This window comes from Labrus bergylta, chromosome 11 (genome assembly GCF_963930695.1).
Source record: "Labrus bergylta chromosome 11, fLabBer1.1, whole genome shotgun sequence".
NCBI lineage: Eukaryota > Metazoa > Chordata > Actinopteri > Labriformes > Labridae > Labrus > Labrus bergylta.
Genome location: NC_089205.1, coordinates 20,681,708 through 20,695,005, shown reverse-complemented (window position 1 = coordinate 20,695,005; position 13,298 = coordinate 20,681,708). Strand labels below are relative to the sequence as shown.

The 13,298-nt window shown below is 44.1% G+C and overlaps 1 protein-coding gene across 1 annotated transcript in view; it reads right to left on the bottom strand.

The window, feature by feature from the left end:
• schip1 (schwannomin interacting protein 1) overlaps positions 1–13,298 on the bottom strand; it is a 209,892-nt gene that overhangs the window by 37,041 nt on the left and 159,553 nt on the right. The window contains exon 9 of the mRNA XM_020636152.3: positions 3,815–4,627. Within this exon, the coding sequence (XP_020491808.2) occupies positions 3,815–4,627 (813 nt within the window). The remainder of the gene's footprint in view (positions 1–3,814; positions 4,628–13,298) is intronic.

Here is a 13,298-nt window from a genome sequence, read left to right as displayed (position 1 = left end):
CTGTTGGCTAAAGCTTTAGGGTTTACTTAAGGCATATAGGCCATACAGGTAGTAACTGCGGATGCCATGCTGAGCGTTTGCTTCAGCCCTGGATGTATTGAACTTGTGATATAAATTGCTATTCATTTGCCAGATGAAGAAGTTCTCAGCTAAGCCTTCCATCTATCAGCTCATTTATCAGTGTATCACACATACAAAGCACAACCGGAACTAAAGTTACAGTAGAAAGAGAGGAGAAAAATCACAGTGCTCAGGTCAAGGTAAAAATTACAAACAAAAATCAATCTGTTGTGATGGTTGACAAAGAGAAAGAAGGTGAAAAAAAGTTAGCATCTGGAGCAACTTCAGTGACATTTTTTTTTACAAGATGATGTACATTTATAATTGTTAGTTCAGTTTATAAGATGGTCCTTCTTTTCTTATATGTAATAGAAATAGACAGACATGCAGGAAGACAGACAGGAACACGTGATGGACAGACAGGAGAGAAGAGAAACAGCAGCAGAAGAGAGGTGAACAGAGCCGGCGCTACACTGCATTATAACTGGAACTTAATACATCTGTGTGTTTAGGTGAAAGAAACCTTTTGCAATACAGCAACAAAGAAAAATCAATTTGACAGAAGATGGAGCGCGATTTATGAAGGTGTGTAGACTGAGTGGAGCCGCAAAATCACCCAGCTTTCATAAACTCTGAGGAACCCCTTAATCTGCCTTGTTGTATGCACTGTGTGTGTGTGTGTGTGTGTGTGTGTGTGTGTGTGTGTGTGTGTGTGTGTGTGTGTGTGTGTGTGTGTGTGTTTGTGTGTTATGTGTATTTGTTGGTGCTTGTGTATGGTGGATAAGTATGTTTGTGTGGGGGAGGGATTAAATACTACCTGTGAGATTAAATAAATGTGAATGAAATTGGATTTTTATTTTTTATTTTTATGAAACTATGATTATTAATTATGTTGAAACACTGATTGTACTGTGTAATCAGTGCCTTACTCACTCAATAAAATAATAAAATATATAATATATATATATATATATATATAATAAAAAACATTATTATGTCTTTTATCTAAAGCTGTTTAATGTTTAATTGAAGCGACTTTAAAATAGACAATACTTTGGAGTAGAGTTGTAATTTTTAACGATAATAAAGACATGCATTCTGAATGTTAATTAGCTACGCAGAGTGCATTAAGACCATTAGAGTAGAGCTTTTTATAAAACATTTTGTATGTTTTCGAGGGGACCAAAATGGCTTCAGCTGTGTTGCACGGTATAGCTCTGAAATAACTTTCATATAAAAGTGGTGTAAACTGTGAATGTGTGTATATATATATATATATATATATATACATATATATACAGGGTATATATATACACATATATATATAAAGTAAAGTTAAAATGTCAAAAAAGCTCCTTTAAATGTATCTTTTCAGTGACCCTCAAACTCTCTTGAACTATGATTCAACCTTGTCCTCAAGCAGACAGAGCAACAAAAAGGAAGAGGGACTGTTGCCATAGAGATGTGGACAGGAGCACCAGTACGAGGTCACAGCGCTAGTGGCTGTGAATCCTGTCTGATGTCTGTGTCTGGTTCGGAGCTCATTTTACCCCAACACGACTCAAATCTTTTCTCATACACAAGGCAAATGTGTGACAATGTTGTGTACTGCGTCTGACTGGAGAGCAGATAAACAAGTCTCTAGGCGCTGACAGCCACCAGCACTGATTATTAGCTCTGAGCTTCACCGTGTCCCCGTCTCTCTTAAAGCACAGATGCTTTTGAAGCTCTACTGAAGCATGAATATCTCCGTCCCCGTGGACCCCAGCAACATCCCAGACAGACAGACCCCTCCATACATGAACACACGCACCATCTCGCTGGTGGGTCCCGCCTGAGAGAATGTCTAAATATTTAACAACATCTTAAAAGCCCCCCTGCCCAAACACACACACACACACACACACACACACACACACACACACACACACACACACACACACACACACACACACACACACACACACACACACACACACACACACACACTTTTCCACCCGTGTGTCTGCAAAGTCCTGAAATTTTAAGAATTAAAGGAAAGTCTGATGCTCCATGACACAGAAAGACACACGCAATGAGTTTTGTCTGCTCCAAAAATGACACTTGCCTGCTTTTGTTTGCAGGTTTGCTTTTAACACATTAGCAGGCTCGAAGAAGTGAGTACAAGAAATCCGAGAGGTCAAACACTTCAGAAGTCCTACAGCAGCACTTACATGATTTTAAAATTGGTATTGTCCAGGATGTGACCTTGTTTAACGGGTCTTTTCTGGTATATCTCTTCAGGTGGGATTACGCGGCTAAAACCGATGTCTTATCTACTCAGAGCCATCAAAATCTGAGGTTTTTTTTTTTTCTTTCTGAGAGTTGTCGAATAATAGAAGATACAGTTAGAGGCTGTAGCACTTTATCTCCATCAGGACTAAGCTTTATATTGACAACGCCAAGCCAGGCCTAGCACCTTCTTCAAGTGAGAATGAGTACATGCTGAAGGGCCTGTGTGTCAATGTGTATGTTGTGTATGTGCAGAAGATAGTGGCCGCATATGGAGACAGAGGCTCTCTTTCAAAAGATTTTCTTCCACCCAGGTCAATTATATCACCGCCCGCTGCCTGGGGAGAGAGAGACAGAGCATACTTTCCCCAGACTAAAATCGAGCCAGGAGGTGACCTTCTCATTTAAGATGGGGCAGCAGGTAATGAACATTGACACACACACACACAGACATACGTACGAGCCATGTGACCCCAAACTGCCGGGTCTTAGAGATACCATCTTCCTGTCCTTTCCTCCCTTCCTCCTTTCCTTCCTCTCATCCCCCCCCCCACTGCATTCCTGACATGCCTCAGGGAGACAGAGGGGGCCTCCAGGACAGACAAACAAAGACACACAACACACACAACACACTCACAATGGCACTGGCTGCAGCTATTGTCAGTGTGCACTAAGGAAAAAGGACTTGGCACTTGCATACCAAAAGACACAACCAATCCCCCCTTCTTTTCCCCCCACTCTAACACAGATTTGCCCTCGCTTGAACCGAAACTCTGGCTGCTGTAAATAATTTCCTCCTGCTCCTCCCTGAATGTTTCTAAAGCTACACCCTTTTGGACCCACAAACATGAAACCATAAAACTCTGGCTTGGATTGTGAGTCAAACCGAGTGATGTCATGAGATGGTAAGTGAATCATAAAAGCCTTTAGTCCTGGTGGAGCTGCTGGTGTGGAAATGAAAGGCCCGCAGCGGCTCTCTGCAGAAAGTCAATGCAACACTGACCTCTTCTGGTAGAAACAGCACATAGCAACAACAAAGGACATCTAGATGTTTTAAAACGAGGTGAAAAGCTCTGAAAGACAAGGAACTTATCTTTCCTGTAGCAGTTATGTATGAAAAACCATCCAACAATTAATATTACACTAAAATATGTCATATCTACATCCTACTCTGCCTTCTAAGAGTAACCAAGTCTGCTTTTCCCACAGTGTTGGATTTACAGAGATGCTCTGGACCACTCGACTTATGTAGCCCACACCACCAGTGATGGTTATTAGCTGGGCCACATAGCTTAGCGCTACACTACCCGACTAATCCCTTTTCCTTACTACCCGAGCCTCGTGCTTTCAGGGTCCATCTGACACGGATAACTGCTGGATTACAGATTCCACCAAAGCATGAGAAAAACTAAGATGATGGATGTGTGGGAAATCTTTGGCACATAAGCAGAAAAGCTTAAATGCAGAATCCCTAGAAACTCACCGAGGTGTAGTGGGTCTTGCCCATGTTGTGGTTCTGGTTGTGGTTGAGGTTTTGGTTCTCTTGCTCTCTGCACTGAAGCCCGGCCAGGTGTCTCTCCAGGGCTGCCCAGTCCATGGTGGGCAGAGGTTCCTCCTCTGCACTCTCCTCCTCTTTATATCCCCCCATTCGCCCCCCAGTTCCTCCACTGCCTCCTCCTCCTCCTCCTCCTCCTCCTCCTCCACCACCACCTCCTCCACCACCTCCTCCAGTGCTGCGGCTCCCCCTGCCTTGACTGGAACTGCGGCGACTAGGTTTAGGAGTCCCTGTTCCCCCCTTTGGTTCACTGGGAGAGTGAAGCTGGTTGCTCCTGGGCAAAATCAGATTGCCGTTCTGTTTCAGTTCATCTGGGACGGCTGCGACCGATGTTGCAGTGCGTCTGCTGGGGGCCGGGAGGGGCGGGACAGACTTCACATCCTGGAATTCTTCAGCCAGGCTCCGACTGTTCACTGTCTTCCTGTAGCCTTCGCCTAGGCCTTCATCCCCCACACCGCTTCCCCCGCCGCCTTCCTCCTGACCAGCAGGCTGTGGAGAGGTGTAGTCCTCCCCGTACTCGCTCTCCCACTCCTCGATCACCTTCTTCTTGTACTCTTGGTAGTCCTCGTCCTCCTCATAGTCCTCTAAGGTGACCAGGTCCAGAGAGGGGGAGGATTTGTAGTCCTCCAAGGTGGCCAGGTCAAGAGATGGGGAGCACGGTGTGACCTTGTTGGAGTTGGACTCTGAGCTGGAGCGACTGGATACATCACTCCCCAGGTCCATGCCATCCTCCCGGTAATCCTGCAACGACAAAGAAACAGATAGTGAAAGTGAGGAACTAATAAAAAAAAAAAAAACCAAAGGTTTAAAAGAGTTCTTCCATTTTATTAACATCACAATAAATCAATTAGGACTCGTTAGAGCAGTTCTAAATGGCACTCTTCGTAATGTTATTTAAAAAAGACCCAACAACCAACCACCACACTGGCAGAGACCTTGAGACAAGCCAAACTCATTGGTGGACAGCCATCTGCCCAACAGACTGGGTTGAACCAAAAAGAGACAAAAGAAGAGGGAAGTACGAAGGAGAAAAGGAATATAAAAAGAGTGAATTTAGGGAAGTGTGTGGACTTAGATTAGTCACTCTTGTGCTGTGGGTTGAGACCGGCAACCACAAAGAACTTCCTGTCCCACAGGAACTTTTGGATGTGTATTTTCAAGCCTTCTGTGCTGCTCCAAATCCTCCTAGTGTTACGAGACTACTATGCTAACAGTTTTTCCAGATTCCTCTGTCCTGGTAAATGTATGTGTGTGGGCTTGTGCAACACTTGACACAAACAGCAAAGGCGGAGTCCGTGTGGCTGGATGTGTCAGAATAATATCCCACCACCCACGGCTACATCTGCACGGCACCACAGGGACAAATCATGGCGTTATGAGGGGAGAGAGTGAGTGACACTGACATGTCAATGAAAAAAAACACAGCAAACCGTGACACGGACGGAGGAGTGCAGAGATGTTGTTTTAACCTTGACTGCGATGCTCCCACAGAGTCCAAATCACCCCCTGACTGATTAGTTCACAGCTAATGAAAACGTCCGTGTTGTTTACAACCCCTCCACAAATCTCCACCTGACCCGAGCCTTCTCTCCCCACCCCGAGTTATCAGTCTTTTTCTCCACAGGAGCGCATTATCACAGCGCCTCACAACACTTTTAAAAGTTAATGAAAAGCAAGCAGCGGCAAAATTTCTCTCAGGGCAAAGAGAAATTAACGACACATTCCTACGTGATCCACATTACGAGCTGCTCTGGAAAAGAAATTAATTATGAAGATTGCAGATTACTGGTTAAAGCCATGAGGACTTGCATTAGTTTCTCTTTTGTTGTGAGGGAGAAAATGCTACACATCGGGTTTAATCCCAATCATAATAAATAATAAGCTGTATGACTGCCAGACCACACCTGTGCAGAAACTGACGTCAAAGGACTCTGCAGAAAATATCCATGTTGGGCAAAGCAAAATGACTCAGCAATTTGGAGACTGGATAGTCAGATTGCTGATTCTGTGTAGAGACATAAGCCACTTCATGCCGAATAACCTGCATTTCTCTATGAAATACGAACGGGTCAGAGAGAAGAGAAGTAAAGCTGCGTGACCTGGGGATGGAGGTGGCACTGCTGGCTGCAAAATTGAGGTCACAAAGCCTTGACATCATGACTAAGAGTTACTAGATAGTTAAAACAATGCTATTAAAAAAAAGCTTTGGTTACATAATGCAATGCCACTGGGGTGCTGGAAACCTCCAAGGTCTTAAGTGGGAGAGATAATGTCAGTATTATTTTACCTCCTGGATTAGACACGTTGCCATGAGTGTATGACTCTGGTTTTGCTTGCAGTCTAGACAGTCATAATTACATGTAAAATCACATATTCAATAACAGGGATGATTTTCGACAGATTTTGTGACATAAAAACCACGAGGAGCCCTTCTGGGTTAACAGTGTGTGGGGGGGGGGGGATTTAAGGGGCACAACACATTACCAGCCTACTAGTGGCCTAACACTCCGTTTAAACCCGGCGTAAGCCCAGTCACGATTGTGCGAGTTTGTTTAGAGGGAATAGTCTATTTAGGTATGCAAAATGAACGTAGGATAGATTTCGCCAACATGGATCAGTGCAGCGAAGAAGAAGCTTACCGACGTGCTCATCTAAACGCGCTGGATCACTGCACGGTCACCAGCACCGGGCGCTGCGTGGAACCAGCCTGTCATCTCGGCTTTGTCACCCTGCTGCAAGTAGTGCTATTTAAAAACCCGGTTTCATGAAGCGGGTGGCGTTTCCCCTCTCTCCAAAGTAAGAAGACCGTTATGTAGAAGCAGATGGAGCAGGCTATCCAGCACCGCATGCGATCGCGTTTCAAATCTCGGCCACCGATCCTTTCCTCGAAGCGTTATCCCGATTCGCGCCGCCTTTGGTGTGCCAGATATTCTCGCGTCAATACATGATGGTCACATGAGTCCGATTAAAAAATAATGTAGTCATTTAAAGTGCCTGTGGATGAAAGCGAGAGAGAGAGAGAGAGAGAGAGGAAGGCGCTGGAAGAAAGCAGGCTGGAGCGCTAAAGCTGATCCGCTGTGGGATTAACCGAAGCGCAAGCAGTCAGACCATACAAAAAAAAAAAAAAAAACATGCAAATTGACAGCTGCACCGATCCCCACCCCACAGCCGGACGGGTGTTTTAAGGGGAGGGGCGTTTAATTTATTGTCAAAGAAAGAGTAGCCCCTCACAACTCTGCCTGGCGGTCTCTATATTTCAGTGGTTCGCGAGGGGACACCAGCGCATACGCCCAGTCTTTGCGTGCACCGAGCGCACTCCAAGTGGCATGTCTGCACGCGTGACAGTTGAGTGATTACATAAAAACAGTAGTTTGTCTTGATTAGGAGTAATAGATTTCAAGAAAACGCTTTATTTAGGCTATAAACATTTGGATAGTACGCGTGCGTTTTCTTCAGTTCCTCATTGGCTACTCTTATGATGTAATGTTCCCAAAAAGTCCCACGAGGAACCTGATATACCCCAGGCGACAGCGTTATCAGAAACGCCCAATATCACACTATCAGAGGATGGATGACACCCACTACAGCTGTGACCACACTGACCCCCCCACTCCAGCACCGATTATCGGTCAGAATTCAAATCGCCGGCTGGCACAAACACAAGCAACCCCTGGAGACGAGCTAAAAGTAGCCTGGGTGGACACCAGAGCCATTTAAAGGAGCCCATACTCACTGTCATCATCTTTGTAGCTTCCCTGTCGCGTCTCAAGACATTGTAAAGTGTAAATCCCAGCTGTCAGACAACGGTAACGACGCTGAGTTGTTTCACAGCAGCTCTATTCTAAGGGCGGATGGTGGTGGTGGTGCTGGTGGCGAGGCTGGCTTCGCAAGAGAAATTACAGAGAGCCGGTGCATGATTCAGACCAGTCATCGCCTTAAGTGCTCGAATCTTCTCTCAAATGAGCCAAAAAGGGAGTCTTGAATCCTGATAGAATAAATGGATGTCTTAAAATCCCAGCCGGTCAGCGCTTTTTCTTTCTTTCTTTTTTTTTTTTTTACCCCTCTCCTCTCCGGCACAGAGATATGTAGAGAGAGATGCCCAAACCAACAGTTCAGCCTGCGCTCCCTCGCTCCCACGTCAGCTGGAGAATAAACAGGCTCCTCAGTGAAGAAGTGCGTCCCCTTATACAGTGGGCTTGCGCACGCTTTCACACTACACCGGCCCTCACGTAAGAAAAAAAACCTAGAAACAGGACTTCCAACTGGGCGCAAAAACAAGCATGCTGCTGCTGCTGCTGCTGCTGCTGCTGCTGCTCCCCGGCTGGCACAGGTCCAGTGTTTATAGCGACTCTGCTCTCTGTCGCAGCCTGCAGATCTGAGGGGAAAGTGACGAAGACAGAAGCAACTAAAGCCCAACCTTCCGCACCCACTGACCTTGCAAATGGCCGAGAGAGGGAGAGAGAGAGAGAGAGAGAGAGAGAACGAGAAAGGAAACTATAGGTTAATTATTAAACATATTTCTGGTGCTCTGAATATAGAATACTTCCAGACTTATTAAAAACCATCAGGGATTTCAAGGACCCTGTCAGTATATCTACAATAACTTGACAAAGCTGTTATTTTCCGTTAAAAGATACATCTGTACAGTCTAATGCAATCTTAAGAAATAAATAATCTAGCATTTTTGTGTTGGTTTGAATGTTCAGTTTGGGTTGTAGATCAATTGAGATATTTTAAGCCCCGGCAGATAGCTGGTTATAAAAAAACACTCAACACTCCTCCTAAGACGACTTAGATTCAGACCACTGACAGAAAGTGTGTGAACTTTTGAAATGTTGAAGTCTAACAGGGGCGGATCCAAACTTTATTTGACCAGGGTGGCCCCCGAGATAGTGTCATATCTTTTTTTTTTTTTGTCTCAAACCGTCTCGCTGGATGAAAACACATACAGTCAAACAAGTGAACACACACGTGAACACACTGACACACTAACACAGATGGCAGCTGCAGTGTCAGAGCTGAAGAGGTGTTATCATCAACATGGCACGATATCTTCATGTTGCATTCTGTTTCCTCTTTAAACAGCTGGTTATTTCCATATAACCAAAACCGGAGATGAAGTTAAATGCTGTTGATAAATGCTTTTTAATAAGGAACATGCTCATGGAATTACAAAACTGCTGCGTTGTACCTCGTTAATGTTTTTTAATCTCTCTGCACATCGCAGTTTCAACAATCACTGAAACAATCACTTGTTTGAAGGTTGAAGCTTCTTTACACATTGGGCCTTAATTGTACGTATTTTAACAACACAAATGAGTGCATCCATGTAATAACAGAGCAGTACTTCAAAGACCCCTGAGTGGGCCTCTCCTTACACTAAAGCAGGGACAGCACTACTTTGGATCTCCCCAAAGAGGAGACAGCAGGAGTCCAGCCTATTCCTGCCACCCCATTCCTCACCACCGCTTTCAACTCTCTTATCAGCCCTTCCACTCCTCCCCTCTGCACTTCCTCACTTATTCCCCAAACGTAATCAGTCACAGTGAAGTAAAGTGAAGAGCTGTCGAGCTAACTGAATGCCTTTAAGGTGAAAAAAAGCTCATTTTGGGGGGAAGAGAATGTGACCAATTAAAGTTCATACACACAACAGGCAATTAACATATCATTAACTTGACAACAGGAGGCCATTATTGCTCAGGTCACTCGCGCACACATACTGCGCACGTGTTCGCTTCCTTTGAAGTGTCCGTTTCCCCTCAGCATCAAAGCGTCTGAAAACAGTTTTGACATGGAATTCTCCCCCACTGTGAATTGTTTCCGAAAACAATAAAGCAGTAACTCGCTTCAAGTCAGCTGCACCAGATGAAGATGTCCATGATATGTCACATCAAAGCTCTGCGATCCATGTCTTCATCAAACCTGGGAGGAGATGACTTCTTCTGCATTTCTGTTGAGGATGTGGTCAAAGAAAGTTCTTTTTTTTCTTTTTTTTATCCCAGCTCTACTAATGCACAGGTGGATGTGGTGTACATCAAACTGCCATTCAAAGGTATTTGCCAAACGCTGAGGGGCAGAAAGGCGTGGAAAAACAGCCAGGTCTTTATGTACGGTATCTGGGAAATCTTTGCTCTATCTGCCTGCCTAGCAGTCCATCCGCAACAACTATCTGGCAGGAATCACTGAAGGCCTATTACTGACAGAGAGATAAGGCTGGAGAAAAGAATGCCCCTCAGATAATACCAAAAAGTCAGGGAACATCTTCCTCTGCTTATATATCCGTCTCGCAGGCATTTAAAAAAAACAGGCAGCTCCTGACAGTCAGTGAGAAATTGAAACTGTCTCCGCCTTGTCAGGAGCTCACAAACTCTAACGGAGAGACACCGAAAGTGACCTTGGAGGATTCTCCCTCTCACTTTTTCCCCCTCACACTCTCTCTTCCCAGGGACCGATGGGAAAAGCTCACCTTGAAATAAGACTCAGGCCGAACCAGAGAAAATGAAGCATTGGAAACATGACTGTGGTACAAGGCCAGGCATGCAGATGGGAAATGTCCTGCTTGGTTATAAGAGACACGGGGCCACAAGAGGCCAGGAAATAGACTCAGCAACAAAGTCACCTACCATGTCATGTCTTTTTCTGATAAAGACGATGCAACCCATGGCTGTCATGAAAAAAAAAAGTCATTTCACTTCAACAAACTCCTGTTTCTCTGTTAATACTTGCTCCACTTAAATAACTCCCTAGTTTCAAAACATACTTCTGACAGTCTTCAACCCGATGCCAAGAAGGGTCCCATGTACTAGACTCTAAGGACGTGACACAGACATGTGAGGGGAAATGATAAAGATTTACCAGTGCTGTATGAGAAACACTTGGGTTGTCTGTGTGCTTCTCTTGGCCAATCTGCGATGTAAAAGATGACAAACTGGCTAAATTGACTTAACCCGCCTGAATTCCTACATACAGTATGTTAAAGGAAGTCTTGGCCCACATATTCTTTATTGCCTATTCAAATAATCGCTACAGAAGCCCAAAAACTGGCTGTTTTTATTTCTGGAGGATTAGTTGTCATTAAGTGATGTCCAATTGTTTCTGAGATTCTTTGGGATACTTTCGATCAGTTCGGTATCATGAATATTCATAGTCTTCCTCGCAGTGATGCTTTCAGAGAGTTTTCTATTAGACTTTCTATTTATGGGATTTTTTTTTGCCTTCATTTGAGAGACAGGACAGTAGAGTTGGAGATCAGGGAGAGAGGGAATGGCATGCAGGAAAGGGGCCACAGGCTGGTTTTTAACTGGGGCTACTTGAAGGACAACAGCCTCTGTACATGAACTAACCAATGCGCCACCAGAGAGTTTTTTTTTTCAATGTGTTTGTTATATCTACGTTGATGCTATCCTCATGTTCTCCAAAACTGAAGCAGGAGCATGTATAGCATCTCGAGTTATGGTACAATGCCCTTCCTATTAATGACCAATAACAAACCAGAGATATTGTTATAAAGAGAAGACACATCACAGAAGAAAAGGGTGTGGTAACATCTGACGCTTGACAAATTCATATCGTCTTACTCTATATATAATATATCGGCAACCTTATGTGGACACACACCTTTTCCCCCACGTCTGCTGCAACATGCCAACAAAGTGCCTCACAAAGCCTGCTGTACCTTGAGACAGCATCAGGATGCAGACTGTGCAATGATGAATAGAGATGTCAAGTGGCCACAATAGAGGTGGGATCCTTAACTGGCCTTCTGACCTGTCTTTCTAAATAAGAAAGGGTGGCCAAACCATTGAGAGGGGTCATCAATCTCTTTCTTTAGCACAACGATGATTTACTCCATTCAAATGGGTGAGTGAACGAGAGCGGAACAAAGACTGGTGTGTGTGTGTGTGTGTGTGTGTGTGTGTGTGTGTGTGTGTTTGTATCTGGGTGTTCTTTATTTCCAAGGCAACTATATGCATGTGCATGTGCAATAATCGGCACGTGTATGTGCACTATATATTCTCGTGCTATAATGCATAACCGTGCACATCTCTATCATGTTTTTCTAATTATTTTTACTCAATCAGCTGAACCCCAGCGCCTGTATTGGATTGCACTGCTAATACCTGGCTGTAACATATTGATCTCCCCTTCCATACAGTATATCCAGCCAACAATTTCACTTGCTAACGAAGTGTGAAATGAATTGTGAGAGCAACATCTTGTCCGATGTATATACAAGCACTCACAGCTACTAGATTCGTTTATATGGGAAGCACGTTCGGATTCTAGTCTGGAGTTCAGTGAATGCAGTGTACAGCTTTTTGCTCAATGAGGACAGATTTATCAAGTTTGTGTAAAATCTAGCTTGGTTTCTAGAGGCTAAATGGATCGTTCAATGGCGGACGACATTATACCCAGCAAAGAATTCATTAAGAAGCCTTAAATCAAAACTAGCAATTATGGAAGAGACCGGAATATGTACATATGGTCATAACTGTAAAGAAAGCCAAGGCAGAAAACTAGAAGTGATAAATGTGATGAAGGGGGAGTCAACAGTACAACAGAGGGGGAGGAGGAAGGGTATTACATTGATGAAGAAGTTGGGGAAGATGAAAGTGTTGCTAATGTTAATGTTGAATATACCACTACAGAAATCAGAGTGATTACGGCCATGCCTGCGCTGATTAAAATTACAGTTTCTAACACAACAGCTACGAGTAAGGGGATGATTATGATGACAAGCATGATTAATCTAAACCAATGGGTTGTTGATACATCTGCTTCCATAATGGGCCACATGATAGAGTAGAAGAAGAAGAAAAAATGTTGTCAAAGCTGAGAAAACTCCAAGAAAAATGTGCGTTCTGATAAAAAAAAGATCTTTTCACTGCAGGGTGGCCAAAGTCAGACCCACAATCCTCGGGGGAGACTGGAACTGGAAGAGTCGGGAAAAGTCAGCCAAGTCGTTAATGAAGTTATGACCACAGTCGCTGCTGTGAAGGAGATCTTAATCATCCACCAGAGTGGAGGGCCGAGACCTATACTCCAAACCCATTTGGTCCCTGGCACACTAATGCTAATTAGAGGAAAAGAAGGGAAGGTTTGTAATCTGTTCAATTAACTCAGCCTTTAAAACTCGTCCTGTGGGGCTAAGGAGAGATTCAAGCCAGGGACAGTTTTCTGTTACTGTGGTGTATAAGACACTCCAGTGGTGGCTGCAGATGCTTCCGTTTCTGCACATTTGTTTGCAGCGGTCAGTTGTCAAGAAGGTTGTAGAAAAGTTGCAGTAATAGCCATAAGTAAAGGTTTTAGATGTAAACGTTACTAAACAATCACAGGAAAGAGACTGAGGGTTTCCATTCATTTTCTAACATACCAAAAGTTCTTTTACAAACTTTAAGATTTTTTTTAGGTC